The 18746-nt window shown below is 38.1% G+C and overlaps 1 protein-coding gene across 1 annotated transcript in view; it reads left to right on the top strand.

Annotated features, from left to right (window-relative positions):
• The window catches only part of LOC126267011 (breast cancer type 2 susceptibility protein homolog), a 222346-nt gene that overhangs the window by 139276 nt on the left and 64324 nt on the right, over positions 1 to 18746 (top strand). Inside the window, exon 9 of the mRNA XM_049971781.1 lies at positions 8817 to 9038. Coding sequence (XP_049827738.1) covers positions 8817 to 9038 — 222 coding nt within the window. The remainder of the gene's footprint in view (positions 1 to 8816; positions 9039 to 18746) is intronic.

Genomic DNA, 18746 nt, shown 5'->3' with positions numbered 1-18746 from the left:
ATGTGTTAAATATTCAACATTGAGCATCTAAGGAAGAAAAATTTTCAGAAAGTTAGCAAGTATTAATTTTTTTCCTCACTTTGTGGCGAATGTTAGCGAGAAAAAGTTCCGCTAAGTGCTCTCATTCTAAAATACAGGTGAATAAAGTCTGGATATTTGCACGCTGTCTGTCATGCTGCCTCAAGACAAATGCACAGTTTCTAACTTTAGTACATGTCTTATTGTGTTAAACTTTTAATATAAGATTAGACCTTGCAATGAGTAAATTATGGTAGCATTTTAAATTATTAAATTCTCTCAGTAATTTCACAAAGTATTGAAAATGAAATTGTCGTTGCCATTGGATGCCATTAGACAGGCAACCTGAAACAGATATTGGGCTCTGGGATTGTCACTTAGTAATACAGACTTGCTGCTTAGTTAACCTGTCTTTTAAACAACCTTTATTACTGAACAGCTATTCCAAATCCAATACCAGTTGCAAGTTACCTATCTAATGGCTTCCAGGGACTAAAGATATCTGTTTTTCAATATTTCATGCAATTATTGCCCAAATTTAAAATGCTGTCATAATATACTCATTAAGAGGTGTAATCTAATGTTAAAAGTTTCACACAATAAGACAAGTACACAGACCAACAAAAGTTTTGCATCTCCCTCATTATTTCCAAATCCATGTCTCAGAAAATAAAAATTCTTCATGATTTCTTGCCCATCTATAACAGAGTCCTTCTTATTGTAGTCTACAACATGTTTGCCATGGACCTCAGGAATGAAGATTCTCAACATGCAACTCCTCCTAACAGTTTAATGCGGTAAATGACATTCTGTAGCTTATTTAAATGCCGAATTCAATTTTGGAGCACTCGGCCAACAGTTTCTTTGACTTGATAGGTATATATATATAGCTCATGTTGTGCACCTGCAAAGTATGAATGGCCTGGGCCATGTAGGTCCTCAACATTACCTTGTAACTGGAACTGAACCCATGTTCACACCACATCATTTTGACTCCAGTGCACACATTAAGCAACTTTCCTGTTTGACAAGCCTTCTGTGCAAAAAGCGATGATGTGGATTCAATAATTGGTCATGATTGTCGTTCATAGTATGATCAGTGTTCAGTCTAATGCTCCACAGATGTCTCCCTGCTGGTGCTTTACTTTCAACTGAAATACTGCAGTGCATTCAGGTGCAACATTCTGCCTGTAGCTAGCCCTCGTGATTAACTGTTTGTGTGTTTACGAAGATCAGATGTGACCTTCGGATTAGTACAAGAACATTCGAAATAATAATACACCTGCACGACACATCAGGGTGTGTATTACAGTTATAACCATATGTTCATCTTGAGGCTGCCTAACTGATGGTGTACAAATACCTATAGTATATTTATCCAGTTTTTGAGAGTGAGAGCCCTTATCAAATTCCAACAAACTTTACACATAATTTCAATCCTTTGCCAAACTTTTTCTTGCTAACTCCCCCCACAAAATGATGAAAAGAAAAAGTTTATCACTTTGTACTTTTTTGCTTATCATGCATTCAGCTTCAGGTATGGTGTTTTAATTTATTATTTATTTTTTGTCGACTTTATTTGCAACACAGTTTGCAGACAGTATACAAACAAAGGGTGGGCAAGAAATAACTCTGTATTAAAAATTGTTTATATTGGGTTGGTGCTTAAGTTCATAGCGTTTTCCCATAAGTTTAATAAACACAACAGATACACATAACAGCACCTTTACTCGTCTATAATATGTTCTCTTTCACTATTTACAACAGTCTTCCAACACTAGGATAACTTTTCAATTCCACTGCTGTAGAAATCATGTGGTTTGGGGGCAAAGAACTCATTGAGCCACATACAGAGCAAATTTTCATCCAGAAAGGAAGTTCCTTGAAGATTGTTCAACAGAGTGTGGAAAAGGTGAAAATCTGAAGGCGCAAGATTTGGTGAATAAGGTGGGTGTGGAACGATTTCCCAGCCAAACTCGTGTATAGTGTTTTCTGTTAGTCTAACAGAATGTGGGCGGGCATTATCATGGAGTAGCATCACTTCATGGAGCCTTCCTGGTCATTGTTCTTGGATTGCATCTGCAAGACATCTCAGTTATTGAAAATAATGTCGGTAGTGATGGTTACACCTCAGGGAAGCAATTTTTAGTAGACCACGCTGTCGCTGTTCCACCAAATGCATAACATTATTTTTTGTGTATGTGTACAGGTCTTTGCATGGGGAGTTGCTGCTTTGTTTGGGCTCAGCCATTCCTTCTTTTCCTTACATTAGCAAAAAGACACCATTTCTCATCACCAGTAATGATACAGGGTAGGATTGGTCAGTGTTGTTCGCAAGCCAATTGGTGACGAGCAAGCAGAGAGGCACACATGGGCACTTGCTGATTTTCTGTTTTTGAGTTAGAGCATGTGATACCCTTACACCCAATTTTTGAACCTTCCTCACTGCATGCAAATGTCGCACGACAGTGGAATGATCACAGTTCATCACATTTGCCAGTTATTTAGTACACTGACTTGGATCATTGTGAATTAATGTGTTTAAACAATATTCATCAAACCCAGAAGGTCTTCGTGAATGTGAAGAGTAACTTATGTCAAAACGATCCTCCTTAAAGTGAGAACACCCTTTTCTTGCTTCTCACACACATGGCACTAGTGTTTCTGACTACCTCATCTGCTGCCACCCCTCTGTTGAACTGAAACAGAAGAATATGTTGGACATGTTCAAATTTCTTCACTGGACACTACATCTTCTCGTGTCCACCGCCTCACTCACTATTTTCATATTACAAAATGACAGTATGCAAACTCAAATATCAATAGTGAACTATAAATAAATAATTGCAGTTGATAAATTAGCAACCGCTGTACCAACATGCAAAACAAAAAAGATGCAAACTTATGTGCCAAACTAATAATGTTTATAACATGTAACCAATTTTCATGAAACAAAAAACATTTTGGTCCTTGCAATGGTAGAATTGTTATGCACTGCTTTAATTTGACATAAGCTCCTCCATTATCCACCAGTCTCGGTAAATGGATGTGGATGTTTGCATCATATTTCTCCACATAATCCTGCGGGCGATATGTTTCCAAGAACTTGGCGAATTTGCTCCTCCAACTCATCAGGAGTTTTTGGTTTTGTTGGATGAACTTCCTCTTTCACCCATCCCTAGAGAATTCCTTGCTGGCCATTCAAGGGGACCATGTCCAAAACCACCATCCTAAACATGGATGTCAAACCATGAGCGGACAGAATATGTGAAAAGAGGCAGGACTCCATCTTGCATAAAGATTATGTCATTGTAATCGTACTATTTAGGTACAATACCATGAACATAATTTTCAAGCCTGTCAATGTTCCGTTCTGCATTCACTGTGTCCTGAATGAGATATGGACCCACAACTTTCATGGATGCCATGCCGCATCACTCTGTGACCTTTGGATGATATTGGCTCTATGTTTAGTAACCACTCTCAGATCCTCTGTTACCCAATAACAACAATAGTGCCAGTTAAGAAACACCTGTTATGAAACACCGCTTCATCTTACCACAGAACATTACCAAGAATAACAGCCCAGTCTTCATACCAAGTAAGCATCATCACCCCATATCAACCCATGATCACAGTCTTCCACTGGTAATTTGTGGCAGTAATGTGGTTTCCATGGACAAAAATTCAACTGCTTCTTCAGAACAGTTTGGATTGTGTGTCAGATTAGATTGCTTCCACAACTGTCTGATCTCTAAGAACTTCAAGTGAACATTCCCTGAACCGCTTGCACATTTTCCTCCATCCTGGATGTTGGGGGTCGACCACTTCTCTTAACATCTGATATAAAATCTGTGTCCATTAGCTTCGAGTGGTATTTTCTTATGGTCTTTGCATCTACTGAGGCACAAGGTCTGTCTGCACTTCGCCAACATTTCTGTACTTGATCCACAGATCACCGTATTTTGTACTGGGATGCCAGTTAAACCCACTCACGCAGGGTTAGACATCACTGATATCTGCAGTAATATAAGTGATGTATAATGTAGTAAATAATGAGGCACAAAATGTCTTTGTTTTTTGAAAATTATTGAAGTATTAAAAAAAATTAAGCAATTTTCACCCTGTGAATCACTGAACATATCTGTAAAATTGTATCATTATATGACACACAGTTCAGGAGATACGATATTGTAAACATTGAGATAGGTTTTGCCTAAAATTTGAGTGCAAATTACCTAGACTATATTCATGCAGTGTTTTATAATGAGAACACTTAGCAACTTCCATTAAAGTTTAAGCATAATTTTGAACCTTCCCTAAACTTTTTCTTGCTTACATGCATGAAGTCAAATATTTAACACATTAATACATTTGCAAAGCAATTAGATGTTTAAAGTTTTTTTATATGTGGGAGTTTGATTTTACTCTTATAATATACTGCAGGTGCCTTTAAAAAGGACAGACCACACCTTGTCTATAAGGAGGAGAGCATAAGTGATTGACAAAACTGCCATTCTATATCATTGGCATGCATGTGTTTTAGAATCAAAGAACATATTCTGATCTCAAAGGTAAGGGAGTGACTCAGACAGAATGACCTCCTTCATGCCAGCCAATCAGAATGGATTCCAAAAACATCTTGTCATGTGAAACCCAACAAGTGCTTTTCTTGCATGACATCGTGGATGCCATAGGTCAAGGAACTCGGGGTGATGCAATACTTCTTAACTTCTGAAAAATATTTTACTTGGTACCACACCAACATTTATTAACAAAAGTACAGACAGTTACATGGGGTAGCAAAAGATAAAAATTGTGAGTGACTTGATAATTGCTTGTTAGGCAGGACACAGCGTGTTATCCTCAATGGATAATCATTGACAGCAGTAAAAGTAATGTTAGGACTGCCCCAAGGAAGTATGTTGGGACTGTTGTTGTTTATATTCTTTATTAATAAACTTGCAGACAGTATTAATAGTAATGCAGACTTTTGCAGATGATGCAGGTATCTATAATGAAAAACTGTGTGAAAAAGCTATTCGAATATTCAGTTCAATCTTGATAAGATTTCAGAGTAGTTCAAAGACTAGCAACTTGTTCTAAGTGTTCAGAAATGTAAAATTGTGCAATTCACACAACATAAAAACATAATATCCTACCAAATATCCTACCATATCAATGAACCACAATGAAGTCAGTCGCATGCGTGCCATCCCCCCCCCCTCCTTTCCAAAAACACACACACAAATACCTACGAGTAATAATTTGTTGAGATATGGAATAGAATGGTCACATAAGTTCAGTTACAGATGCAAGAAGTAACAGACTTCAGTTCATTGGTAGGATGCTGAGATAATCAGCTTACAGTGGAGACTGCTTACAAAACGCTCAAGCTAACTGTCCTATAACATTGCTCAAGTGTGTGGAATCCAAATAAACTGACAGAGGGTATTTAATGTATACAAAAAACTGTAGCATGAAAGATCACAGGTTTGTTTGTCTCACAGGGCAGTGTCACAAATATGATGAAAAAGTTGAATTGTCAGTTACTTGAAAATAGATACCTGTTATCCCTTAAAGCCTATTTACAAAGTTTCAAAAATGAATATTAAGGGATAGTATAGGGATTCATATTGTAAATGATAATTTATTACTATGTATCACAGTGGTGTAAGGGCATCTGAGATGAACAATTCGATATAAAACACTTGTGATCTATTAAGCCACATTGATCTACAAAAGCCATTTAAGTTACAGCGTAGCAGCGCTACATAAGATTTTTAATATACTCTTGCTCTCTTACGCAACCATCATTCGTTAACATTAGTAAGTTAACTGTTCCTGAGAGGGCAGTGAAAGGAAAAGCCTTCCGATTGTTTTTCCACTTTGATCTAAACTTAACACTTACAATCACAGTTGCCTCGTAGTAAGAAAACCAGAGAAACAAAGTGATGTAATTGTTAATTCTGTGCTGTCAAAATTCACATAATTGTGGAATAACATTTACACAAATGTTAATTTTACAGCTTGTAAGCACACAAAGAAGCCAGTGTCATAAGTGGGTGAGAGCATGTTAGAAATCTTGCATTGGCAAGTGCATTAAAGCTTAAGTGACTTTTGTAGGCCTGTAGTGATTCAAGTATTTCTGTGAAAATTGTAGAACAACTCAGCCTTCTACCATCTTGCACACACGGTATTCTAGATTGAAAGTATGGCCAATAGCAGTGTATTTTTCGTTTCTAAAATGTGTGTGCTCTGAATTCATGTATCCTTTAATGTGAGTTCTTGTAACAAAGTTGGAACATAGGACTTTCTGAAGAATTTAGTTAAGAATTCTCTTATCTACAATTTTGGGATGTTGGAATCCTACCCACTGCATCACATGTTTGTGTGTGCAGGCTTAAAGTCAATCATCAGAAGAAAGTAGACGCGATGGTCAAACGGCACTGACAAGTACTTGTCGGCCAATCCATAGACTTTTAGAGGATGAACCATGGAGTTTTTAGGCAGCTCTGTGCCTATTGTATCATTGACTATTGTTATATGAAAGAATAACAGTTCAAAAAGTAATTTTGTAGACTCTTCATCCAGACTTGTTAGAGGGAAGACCTATTTTATGATTCATGTGAAATAGTCATGGTTATTAAGCCAACTATTTTATAAATGTAATTAAATTTGTTCCTGACATTGGATGAAGCGAGTGAAGTCATATATGTATGAGGAAAGTGAGAATTTTGTTCTCTATGGAGTTCAAATATACTGTTGGTTGACGAAAAGTAAAGTTCACGTATCTATTTATTTCATGAGTTGAGAGAGAGAGGCTTAAATATTTCTGTACCTAGCATCATTATATGGAGAAGAAGTCAAGAGAGTTTTCCAGCAGCCAGTTAGCCAGCAAAGCAGATCGGCTGCGAATCTCAAGTAAGTCACCTTGTATAAAAGAAATGGGAAATTTGTACATCTACTTCACACTTTAAATTGGCATCAAAAACATTAGAGACCAACCTCAGGTTGCTTCCAGGTTTGATAGAGCACAAGTGTCTTGTATCAAATTGTTCATCAACACCCTTACAACACAGTGGTATGTAGTAAACATTTATCATTTAACCTGCAGTGAACTGCAACCTTTTACATTTCTGAACATGTAGATCAAGTTGCTAATCTTTGCACCATGTTGAAATCTTATCAAGATCTGACTGTATATTTATGGAGCTTCTTTCAGATAGTACGTCATTAAAGACAACTGCATCATCTGCAAAAAGCCGGATTTTGCTATTAATATTGTCTGCAAGCTTGTTGACATTCAACATGAACAGATAGGGTCCCAAAACACTTCCCTGGGGCACACCCGAAATTACTTCTACGTCTGACGACGACTCTCCATCCAAGATAACAAACATGCTTTGTCCTCCCTACGAAAAAAATCCTCAATCCAGTATGAATTTCACTTCATACATCATATGATCATACTTTTGACAATAAGTGTGGGTATGAGACTGATATAAATGCTTTTTGGAAATCAAGAAGTACTGCATCTACCTGATTGCTTGATTCAAAGCTTTTAGTATGTCATATGAGAAAGGTGCAAGGTAGGTTTCAAATGATCGATGTTTTCGAAGTCCATGCTGGTTGGTGTCGAGGAGGTCATTCTATTCCAGATACTTCATTAGCTCAGAATACGTTCTAAGATTGTACAACCAAACGATGTCAAGGGTATTGGACAGGGGTTTTGTGGGTCACTTCTACTATCCTTTTTGTAGACTGGTGTGACCTGTGCCTTTTTCCAAGAACTGGGCATGATTCTTTGTTTGAGGAGTCTACGATAGATTGTAATTAGAAGAGGGGCTAACTCAGGCACAAATTCGTATAGAATCTGACAGGGATTCCATCAAGCCCTGGAGCTTTGTTCAATTTCAACGATTTTAGCTGTTTCTCAACACTGCTGATGCTAATAATTATTTCATTCATCTTTCCAAGGATCTTGGGGATTATTGCTACTCTTGCCTTTAATACCTTAGTCAAAACATATTAATTAAGCCTCCTGTGTTTGTGTTTTCTGTTTTGATGCTGTAGAAATTTGAGTTATTATAGGAATGTTTGGCTGCCTGGGTCCGCACTACCATTTTTAATGTTTTGATACAGTGAGCAGGATATTGTCATTCCATTTAATGATATTTGAAAATGAGTTCTTTGAAGCTGAAGTTCGTATTTGTGATCATTAAATTATGAATATTGTGTATTAGAGAATTATATAATAATATATGTTGGATATATATAATTTGAGTTTTCTCCACGGGAATGCTACTTGTAAGGAAAAGTTTTAGTTTTCTACCATTGGTTCAGAGAAATGAAAGATGTAGTTCATTTCCTGGCATCTGTTATTGAGCAAATTGCCTCAGGTTTTCTAGCATGCTTCTTCAGCCCAGCAACTGTATATCTTTCTTTATCCAAACTAACTAGTTGTTTTATTTATAAGTAAAAGAGAGACACGCACCTCATGCACGCATGACCGCCACCTCCAGCAATTCAGACTAAAATACCATTCCGGCCCGAGTTGCTGGAGTTGCGGAGTTGGCAGGTGTGTGTGTGGTTTATTGATGTAGGCTGCGGTCTAAAGCTTTTTGTATGTGTCTTTTAATGGTGCCTGACTGAAACTAATGTGTCTTCTTTATGGTAAGTAGCGATCTGTCTTTTCCTATATTGTTAATATTCCTACTACGATTTCCATTGCTTGGAGTTGTTTTATTTAACAAGCATAATAGCAGAATATAATTCACCAGCATTCCTCTTTACAGCATGAAGCAGCACAGGAAGAAAATGGAAAAGAAGGAAATAGACAGTGCTTGAAAATGTGCAACTATGAATTGGAACTGACTGATGGTTGGTACAGCATTGGGTGCACTGTTGATATGGAAATGTGTCACTTAATAGAAGCAGGCCGTGTTGCAGTTGGTACTAAGCTAGTAACCCACAGTGCAGAGCTGGTCAACTGTGAACAGCCTTGTTCACCATTGGAGGTAAATACTGAAGCGATTTGAAATATAGCCCAGTGTTGTTACTTTCAAAAGTTTTGCATCAGTTGTTGAAAGTATCTTTCGTATAGCCAATGAAAATATTTTTAATTCAATAGTTGTGCATATTTCAGTACTGCTATTACTTCTTGTTGAAGGAGGTAAACAAAATTAACAAAACACATTCAATTTTGTACACTGAATGTTAGAGTAATTTTTGTAATGCGGTTATGTTATAAGAAAGAATGATGAACAAATTATAAACACATCAAATGTTATAGTGCACTAGTATCTAGTTACATGGTTACTAACCCAAAACTAAAAGTTAGTACAATATTCAGAATGTTAGAGAGACATGTAGAGATGTATGTGACTGGGGTGCAGAATGTGAGATATATAAAGAGCAGAAGAGTTGTGCTCATTGATGCATAGGCAGAACAGGAATCTAAGACATGAAATTTGATAAAAAATTGAAATTTCTTAAATTCATCAAATAGAATATGCATGAACATATCCACTGACATCCCCTAAAACATACCAGAAATGGGGCAAATCATGTAAGTAGTGAATTGTGCCGTAGAAAAGGTAGTCAGCAACAGTTTGAATATCTTATAAGGGTGTTGCAGGGTAGATTATTCTGAGAAATAACTGTTAAGAAAAAAACTATACATGCACTATTTTGTATTCAATTAGTATTAAAATTAGCCAATCAAGTAATTGTGCACTCAAATTCAAGCAACTAGTCAGCAACGGTGTTGGCAGACATGTTCTTCATTTCGTTTCCTCAAAAGGAACAAGAGAACAATACAATTATCACTTCATCACAGCTGTGAGAAATATGTGTTATACCTACTTCCATCATTATCTTTTCGCACCTCTTTCCTTGTAAATTTACAGTTAAACAAACGCTTTCGACACAATCAGCTGCACAAATAAGGAGTTCTGCTACACAAGCTGACATCATTAACACCAGTTGTTCTCATAGCAAGAAGGTGGTCCCAAGACTTCTGAACTGTTTTCTCAGGCTCTACCCTTGCTACCAGTCAGTGTCCAATGTTCGTATCAATCTACTGTTCGATTTGAGGAAACCAAATGAAGAACATGTTGGCACGCTATTTGAATTTGTGCATGCAAAGACCTGATTGGCCCACTTCCATGCTAATTATATCGGAAACAGTGCAGTGTATCAAATTTATTCTTATCAATTGTTTATCAACACAACGTACCCTGAAACACCCGTACAAGCTTTTCAGTCTTGTATAACACAGATGTTCCTTTAAAATCACTCAATCTAGGTGACATAGTTATCATTACAAGATCTGTATGATGCCAAAGACTTTGTCTACCATTTACCACATAAATAGAAACTCATACCCCGGTTTTCAATGAGAGAGTAATTTTTGTACTACCTGCAACTATCTTGACTTTTATAACAAATATACAGTTAGAATAAATGGTATGGGAACCAGAATGTCCTCACTTGCCAGCCTTCTTTTGGGATGCAATAATATGAATCTTGCTAAGTTCCAGAAAATGTGATTTATTCATCTCACGATGTTAATTTACTAACCATTTGATTAGGGTATGGTTAACACACAAAAATGTGTTTTATTAGTTTAATTTAGCTATCTGCGTGTTCCATTGATCACAAATTTGATCCGTTATTATGATGTGTAAGAAGTTATTATTATAACACAATTTCTCGGTAAAAGATATGTCAAAATCTTGACCATTTTACGTAATTCTCCTCCCTTCCCCCCCTCCCTCCTCCACACACACACACACACACACACACACACACACACACACACACAAACACCACGCTATTACATATCCAGAGTGTTTCTACAGTGTACAATGGTTTGTTTGAAGTTAATTTTATTTTCTGTTAAATCATTTGTGTCACTGGGCAGATTATTAAAGATTTTTACTGCTGAATACCTCAATCCTCTCTGCCATTCTGCCATGCTAAGGCAGTATGATGGATAATGTATGTCATGTCTCCTCTTATGGTCATATTCACGAATATTAGTGTCATTTCCAAACTGCAATTGTTCATTGACAACAAACTTTGTAAGGGAGTAAATATACTGTGAGGATATTGTCAGTATGCCCAGATGTATAAAGAGCTGTCTACAAGACATTGTATTTACATCTACATCTACATGGTTATTCTGCAATTCACAATTAAGTGCCTGGCAGAGGGTTCTAGGGACCACCTTTAAGTTACTTCTCTGCTGTTCCATTCTCAAAAAGTGTGCAGCAGAAATTAACGCACGCATTTTTCTGTGCACACTGTTTTCTCTTACATTATTATTATGATCATTTCTCCCTATGTAGGTGGGTGCCAGCAAAATATTCTCATACTCTGAGGAGCAAGTTGGTTATTGAAATTTTGTGAGGAAGTCCTGCTGCAGTAAAACATGCCTCTGTTTTAATGACTGCCACTCCAGATTGTATATCATACCCGTGGCACACTCTCCCTTTCTTTGTAATAATACAAAATGAGCTGCCCTTCTGTGAACTTTTTCGATATCCTCCGTCAGTCCTATCTGATGCGTATCCTATACCATACAGATAAGCATATTTTCTAAGTGTTGTGCCAGTAAATCATAGTCTATGGTTTGCTTTCCCTAACTGAAATTTAGCAGATTATTTTTGTAGTGCACGCTTTTCATGATTTAGAGCCAGTTGCTACCTTTTGCCCCATACAGATATCTTGCCTAAATCATTTTGCAATTTGTTTTGATCATGTGATTACTTTACATGTTGGTAAATGACATCATCCTCTGCAAACAATGTAAGAGGGCTGCTCAGATTGTCTCCTAAATCGTTTACTTAGATCAGGAACATCACAGGGCCTATGACACTTCCTGGGGGAACGCCAAATATTACTTCTGTTTCTCTCAGTAAATTTCAGTCAGTTATTATGAACTGTGACCTCTCTGACAGGAAATCTTGACTCCAGTCACACAACTGAGACAATACTCCCTAGGCACTCAATTTAATTAGGAATCATTTGTGAAGAATAGTATCAGAAGCATTCTGGATATCTAAAAATATGGAATCAATTTGAGATTCCCTGTCCATGGCACTTTTTACTTTGTGAGAATAAAGAGCTAGTTGTGTTTCACAAGAATGATATTTTCTGATTCCTTGTTGGCTATTTGTCAATAAATTATTTACTTTGAGGTGATTCATAATGTTTGAGCACAGTATATGTTCAAAAATCCTGCTGCAAATTATTAGTTAATGATATTGGCATGTAATTCAGCATATTACTGCTCTTTGCTTTCTTTGGTATCGGTGTGACTTGTGCAACTTTCCAGTCTTTGGGTATGGATCTTTCATGAAGCAAGCAGCTGCATACAATTGCTAAGTATGGAGCTATTTTATTGACATACTCTAAAAGGAATCTGATTTGTATACAGTCTGGACCAGAAGCCTTGCCCTTTGTGAGTCTTTTAAGCTGCTTCGCTACACTGAGAATATGTACTTCTAAGTTACACAAGTTGGCAGTTGTTCTCAATTCAAATTCTGGAATATTTACTTCATCTTATTTTGTGAAGGAATTTCAGAAAACTATGTTTAGTAACTCTGCTTTCTTTATAGGGCACTGTAGAGTCAACACCGGAAATTATCATTATTACATGCCGTTGTACAACAACACTTTTTCCTCCAATGACAAGTAAACCCAGAATATTATACTAACCACGCCCCCCCCCCCCCCCCCCCCCCCATGAACCATGAACCATGGACCTTGTCGTTGGTGGGGAGGCTTGCGTGCCTCAGCGATACAGATAGCCGTACCGTAGGTGCAACCACAACGGAGGGGTATCTGTTGAGAGGCCAGACAAACGTGTGGTTACTGAAGAGGGGCAGCAGCCTTTTCAGTAGTTGCAGGGACAACAGTCTGGATGATTGACTGATCTGGCCTTTTATAATCAATCATAATGGTCTTGCCGTGCTGGTATTGTGAATGGCTGAAAAAAAGGAGAAACTGCAGCTGTAATTTTTCCAAAGGGCAGGCAGATCTACTGTATGGTTAAATGATGACGACATCCTCTTGGGTAAAATATTCTAGAGGGAAAATAGTCGGCTATTTGGACCTTCGAGTGGAGACTATTTAGAAGGACATTGTCACTGGGAGGAGCGCAACTGGCACTCTCCAGGTCGGACTGTGGAATGTTAGATCCCTTAATTAGCCAAGATAGATACGAAGCCCACACCTACTACAGTAGTACAAGTTTATATGCCAACTAGCTCTGCAGATGACGAAGAAATTGATGAAATGTATGATGAAATAAAAGAAATTATTGAGATAGTGAAGGGTGACAAAAATTTAATAGTCATGGGTGACTGGAATTCGGTAGTAGGAAAAGGGAGAGAAGGAAACATAGTAGGTGAATATGGATTGGGGCTAAGAATGAAAGAGGAAGCCGCCTGGTAGAATTTTGCACAGAGCACAACTTAATCATAACTAACACTTGGTTCAAGAATGATAAAAGAAGGCTGTATACATGGAAGAAGCCTGGAGATACTGACAGGTTTCAGATACATTATATAATGGTAAGACAGAGATTTAGGAACCAGGTTTTAAATTGTAAGACATTTCCAGGGGCATATGTGGACTCTGACCACAATCTATTGGTTATGACCTGTAGATTAAAACTAAAGAAACTGCAAAAAGGTGGGAATTTAAGGAGATGGGACCTGGATAAACTAAAAGAGCCAGAGGTTGTACAGAGTTTCAGGGAGAGCATAAGGGAGCAATTGACAGGAATGGGGGAAAGAAATACGATGGAAGAAGAATGGGTAGCTTTGAGGGATGAAATAGTGAAGGCAGCAGAGGATCAAGTAGGTAAAAAGACGAGGGCTAGTAGAAATCCTTGGGTAACAGAAGAAATATTAAATTTAATTGATGAAAGGAGAAAATATATAAATGCAGTAAATGAAGCAGGCAAAAAGGAATACAGACGTCTCAAAAATGAGATCGACAGGAAGTGCAAAATGGCTAAGCAGGGATGGCTAGAGGACAAATGTAAGGATGTAGAGGCTTATCTCACTAGGAGTAAGATAGATACTGCCTACAGGAAAATTAAAGAGACCTTTGGAGATAAGAGAACCACTAGTATGAACATCAAGAGCTCAGATGGAAACCCAGTTCTAAGCAAAGAAGGGAAAGCAGAAAGGTGGAAGGAGTATATAGAGGGTCTATACAAGGGCGATGTACTTGAGGACAATATTATGGAAATGGAAGAGGATGTAGATGCAGATGAAATGGGAGATACGATACTGCGTGAAGAGTTTGACAGAGCACTGAAAGACCTGAGTCGAAACAAGGCCCGGGGAGTAGAGGAACTACTGATGGCCTTGGGAGAGCCAGTCCTGACAAAACTCTACCATCTGGCGAGGAAGATGTATGAGACAGGTGAAATACCCTCAGACTTCAAGAAGAATATAATAATTCCAATCCCAAAGAAAGCAGGTATTCACAGATGTGAAAATTACTGAACTATCAGTTTAATAAGTCACAGCTGCAAAATATGAACGCGAATTCTTTACAGACGAGTGGAAAAACTAGTAGAAGCCGACCTAGGGGAAGATCAGTTTGGATTCTGTAAAAATGTTGGAACACGTGAGGCAATACTGTCCCTACGACTTACCTTAGTGGCTAGACTAAGGAAGGGCAAACCTACATTTCTAGAATTTGTAGACTTAGAGAAAGCTTTTGACAATGTTGATTGGAATATTCTCTTTCAAATTCTGAAGGTACCAGGGGTAAAATACAGGGAGCGAAAGGCTATTTACAATTTGTATCGAAACCAAATGGGAGCTATAAGAGTTGAAGGGCAAAAAAGGGAAGCAGTGGTTGGGAAGGGAGTGAGACATGGTTGTAGCCTCTCCCCGATGTTATTAAATCTGTATATTGAGCAAGCAGTGAAGGAAACAAAAGAAAAATTCGGAGTAGGTATTAAAATCCATGGAGAAGAAATAAAAATGTTGAGGTTCGCCGATGACATCGTAATTGTGTCAGAGACAGCAAAGGACTTGGAAGAGCAGTTGAACGGAATGGATAGTGTCTTGAAAGGAGGATATAAGATGAACATCAACAAAAGCAAAACGAGGATAATGGAATGTAGTCAAATTAAGTCGGGTGATGCTGAGGGAATTAGATTAGGAAATGAGACACTTAAAGTAGTAAAGGAGTTTTGCTATTTAGGAAGTAAAATAACTGATGATGGTCGAAGTAGAGAGGATATCAAATGTAGACTGACAATGGCAAGGAAAATGTTTCTGAAGAAGAGAAATTTGTTAACATCGAGTATAGATTTAAGTGTCAGGAAGTCATTCCTGAAAGTATTTGTATGGAGTGTAGCCATGTATGGAAGTGAAAGATGGACGATAAATAGTTTGGACAAGAAGAGAATAGAAGCTTTCAAAATGTGGTGCTACAGAAGAATGCTGAAGATTAGATGGGTAGATCACATAACTAATGAGGAAGTATTGAACAGGATTGGGGAGAAGAGAAGTTTGTGGCACAACTTGACCAGAAGAAGGGATCGGTTGGTAGGACATGTTCTGAGGCATCAAGGGATCACCAATTTAGTATTGGAGGGCAGCGTGGAGGGTAAAAATCGTAGAGGGAGACTGAGACGTGACTACACTAAGCAGATTCAGAAGGATGTGGGTTGCAGTAGGTACTGGGAGATGATGAGACTTGCACGAGTAGCATGGAGAGCTGAATCAAACCAGTCTTAGGACTGAAGACCACAACAACAACAACATTATACTAAAAGATATTAGTGAACATAACAGGGGAAAGTAAATTTGCTGTTTGACATTTTCATCTCAAAAATTTTATACTACACAAACTTCAAAAGTTACACAGCTTGGACACTAAAGAAGGTTCACTGATGAGGAAAAACATTGTAATCAACTGCTTAATTGTGTGTTGCTTCGCCTTTGAAACACAATGCAGCAGTGTTTTTGCATTGCATGGGTTCAACAAGTCCATGGTAGCTCTGGAGGCATGTGGCAGTAGATGTCAGTGCACAGGTCGCAATAGCATCCCACATGTGTACTATCATGGTCAGATCAGGTGATTTTGGTGGCCAAGACATCAACAGAAGTTCACTATCATGCTCCTTAAACCACTGTATTATAAATGTAGCCTTATGACATGGGCAGTTATTCTGCTGGAAGATGGCATTATCATTGACAAAATATCAAGCATGGTGGGATGCAGGTGGAATGCAACAATATTCACATAGCTCACAGCTGTCATAGTGCCTTCGACTATGACCTGAGGTCCCACCAGAGCACAAGTTAATGCCTCTCATAGTAAAGTCTTGGCCCCATCAGCTTGTTTCTGGCACAGTGCGTGTTTTGAGCAGCCATTCACCTAGATGATGTGATATCCATTGGTCTCTTGTCACAAGTAACATGATTCATTTGACCAGGCAGCTAGTTTCCATTGATCCACAGTCTAATCTTGATGATCCTATGCCAACTGTAATAGTAATTGGTAACATCATTGGTCAACATTGAGAGCAATTAGGTTCATATGATGCATAATGCCATATTCTGCAATGTGCATTGAGTAGTGTGCTCAGAAGCACTTGGGCATGCTCTAGCATTGTACTCTGTAATCACATCTGCTACAGATCACTGTGTATCCTGCTTTACAGAGCGGGCCTCCACATTCGTGTTCTGTGATGAGGCATGGACGCCCAACACCTTGTCGCCTACTCATGGGTTCACCATGCTTCAACCTTTTTCCATAGATGCTCATGGCAGTAGCAAATGAATGCTGACCAAATCTGCCTTTCCAAGATGCTCGTTTTCCAGGTGTTGGTCCCTAACACTCCACCCTTTGTCAAAGTCACTTATGTCAGTGGATTTCACCCTTTGTGGCTCATACTGTCACTAGAATGGTTCCTCATTCATCCCTGCTTCACAGAAATACTTACCTTACCAAGTCATGAGCCTACAATGCCACCAGATGGCATTCTTTCTCGTGATAGGCAGCGGTCATAATGTTTAGGCTCATTGGTGTATGTAACATATGGCTTTCTTTTCAAGTTCTTACTTACATTTACATAATTACTCCACATTTCACACTGAAGCATTTGACACAGTGTTCATAAAACCACATTCAGATTATCGTTCAACTGTTCCACTCTTTAATAAAGCCTAGTTTACACGACAACACTACGTTCCACGGAACTGTGCTACATGCCAAGTGCGGCAGGTGATTGAGCAATTTGTTGGTGAAACTAAATGATTTTGGACTCTTCGAACTTCAGTGATACTAACTGCATGAGTAGTGTGGTTAGGTGTGTCGGTAGAGAGTAAACAAATTGGAATATGAAGTGGAGAATGGAGAAAATTGTTTGCTTTTTGGATATCTATGCTATGAATAGATGTTTGTGGGATTTTAATTGTGTTGACCACAAAAACAATTAGCAACATGTTGTGCACTGGAGCTGGTCATACGAAATCTGAACAAGGATAGGTTGGCAATATCTGAACTTCAGAACAAAATTATTCAGTTAAGAATACACATGCAGGTTCATTAAGAAAAATATAGGTAAGCAAAATATCTGGCTGTGGAGCACCTTATGACTACAAAACTAAAGTCACACAGTTTGCACTGGCCAACTGAAGTCCCATGGTTTGAGTTGGCCAATTACTTCTTAAAAGAAAAGGAAAATTGTTGATAGGGGAAAGGCAACCCAAATCTGAAAAGCTGAGCTCTTTATTCAGTATTCATTTATTTAAAATGTCAGAGCAGTGCTTCCCATTCACAAGTTGTAGTACATGTAGTACATTTTGAACTTCAAAATATTACCACTGTACATATCCATCTGCAAGAAAGTAATTTGTACACCCTTCTCTACTAAATGCAGTCTCCCCCCCCCCCCCCCCCCCCAACTTCCTCTCCTCCCCCAGCATTTTTGCTTCTCCGAGTTGTTGGCTGATAAACTCCATTATCAACACGCCACTGGTCTATTAGCTGTACTTGTGCATATTATTGGGTCACTGTATTGTGAGTCGCACTTGTAGCGCTGACAACTTTGTCAACTATATGTAGATGTAATGGAACTGGCTTTTCATACATTTGAAATTTGGAAACTAGAATTCCAAACGCATTTCCTACTACATGGCAAGCTATAGTCTGTCTTTGAAACTCGGTAGACCATGCCATGACAAAGGTTTAATTAAATATGGTGTTAATCGAAATGAGAGTCATTACCAAGTAAAACTAAATCTTCTAGTAGGCCGAGAATTCTGAACTGTACCACATGCAATCCAATTACAGTATCTTACTTCCGTAATATATTATTAACTCCATTTAGAAGAAATATAAATTGTTCTGGTGTCATTCTGAGTTGATTAAAATAACTTCTAGAGTCTTCCACTACCATTTCTTTCAGCCGGTTGCTGAGCATATGAGCTGATGTCTTTTCTTTACACAGTCATGAACCCAAACATGTTTCCTATTTCTTTTCTTATGCAGCAGTGTCACACAAACATGCATTAACTCTGCAGCAACTTGTGCAGCTGCCAAAACTTTCATTTTAGACTTGACTATGGCATTCACAAAAGGACAAAACTGAGATGTACAGTGGTGATGCTGTGACTACTGCCATGTACAAAACCACTTGTGAGCAACTCATGTCATGTAACAAGTGGCACAACACAGTGTTT

This window comes from Schistocerca gregaria, chromosome 4 (assembly GCF_023897955.1).
Source record: "Schistocerca gregaria isolate iqSchGreg1 chromosome 4, iqSchGreg1.2, whole genome shotgun sequence".
Taxonomy (NCBI): domain Eukaryota; kingdom Metazoa; phylum Arthropoda; class Insecta; order Orthoptera; family Acrididae; genus Schistocerca; species Schistocerca gregaria.
This window is presented reverse-complemented; position numbering and strand designations above follow the sequence as displayed.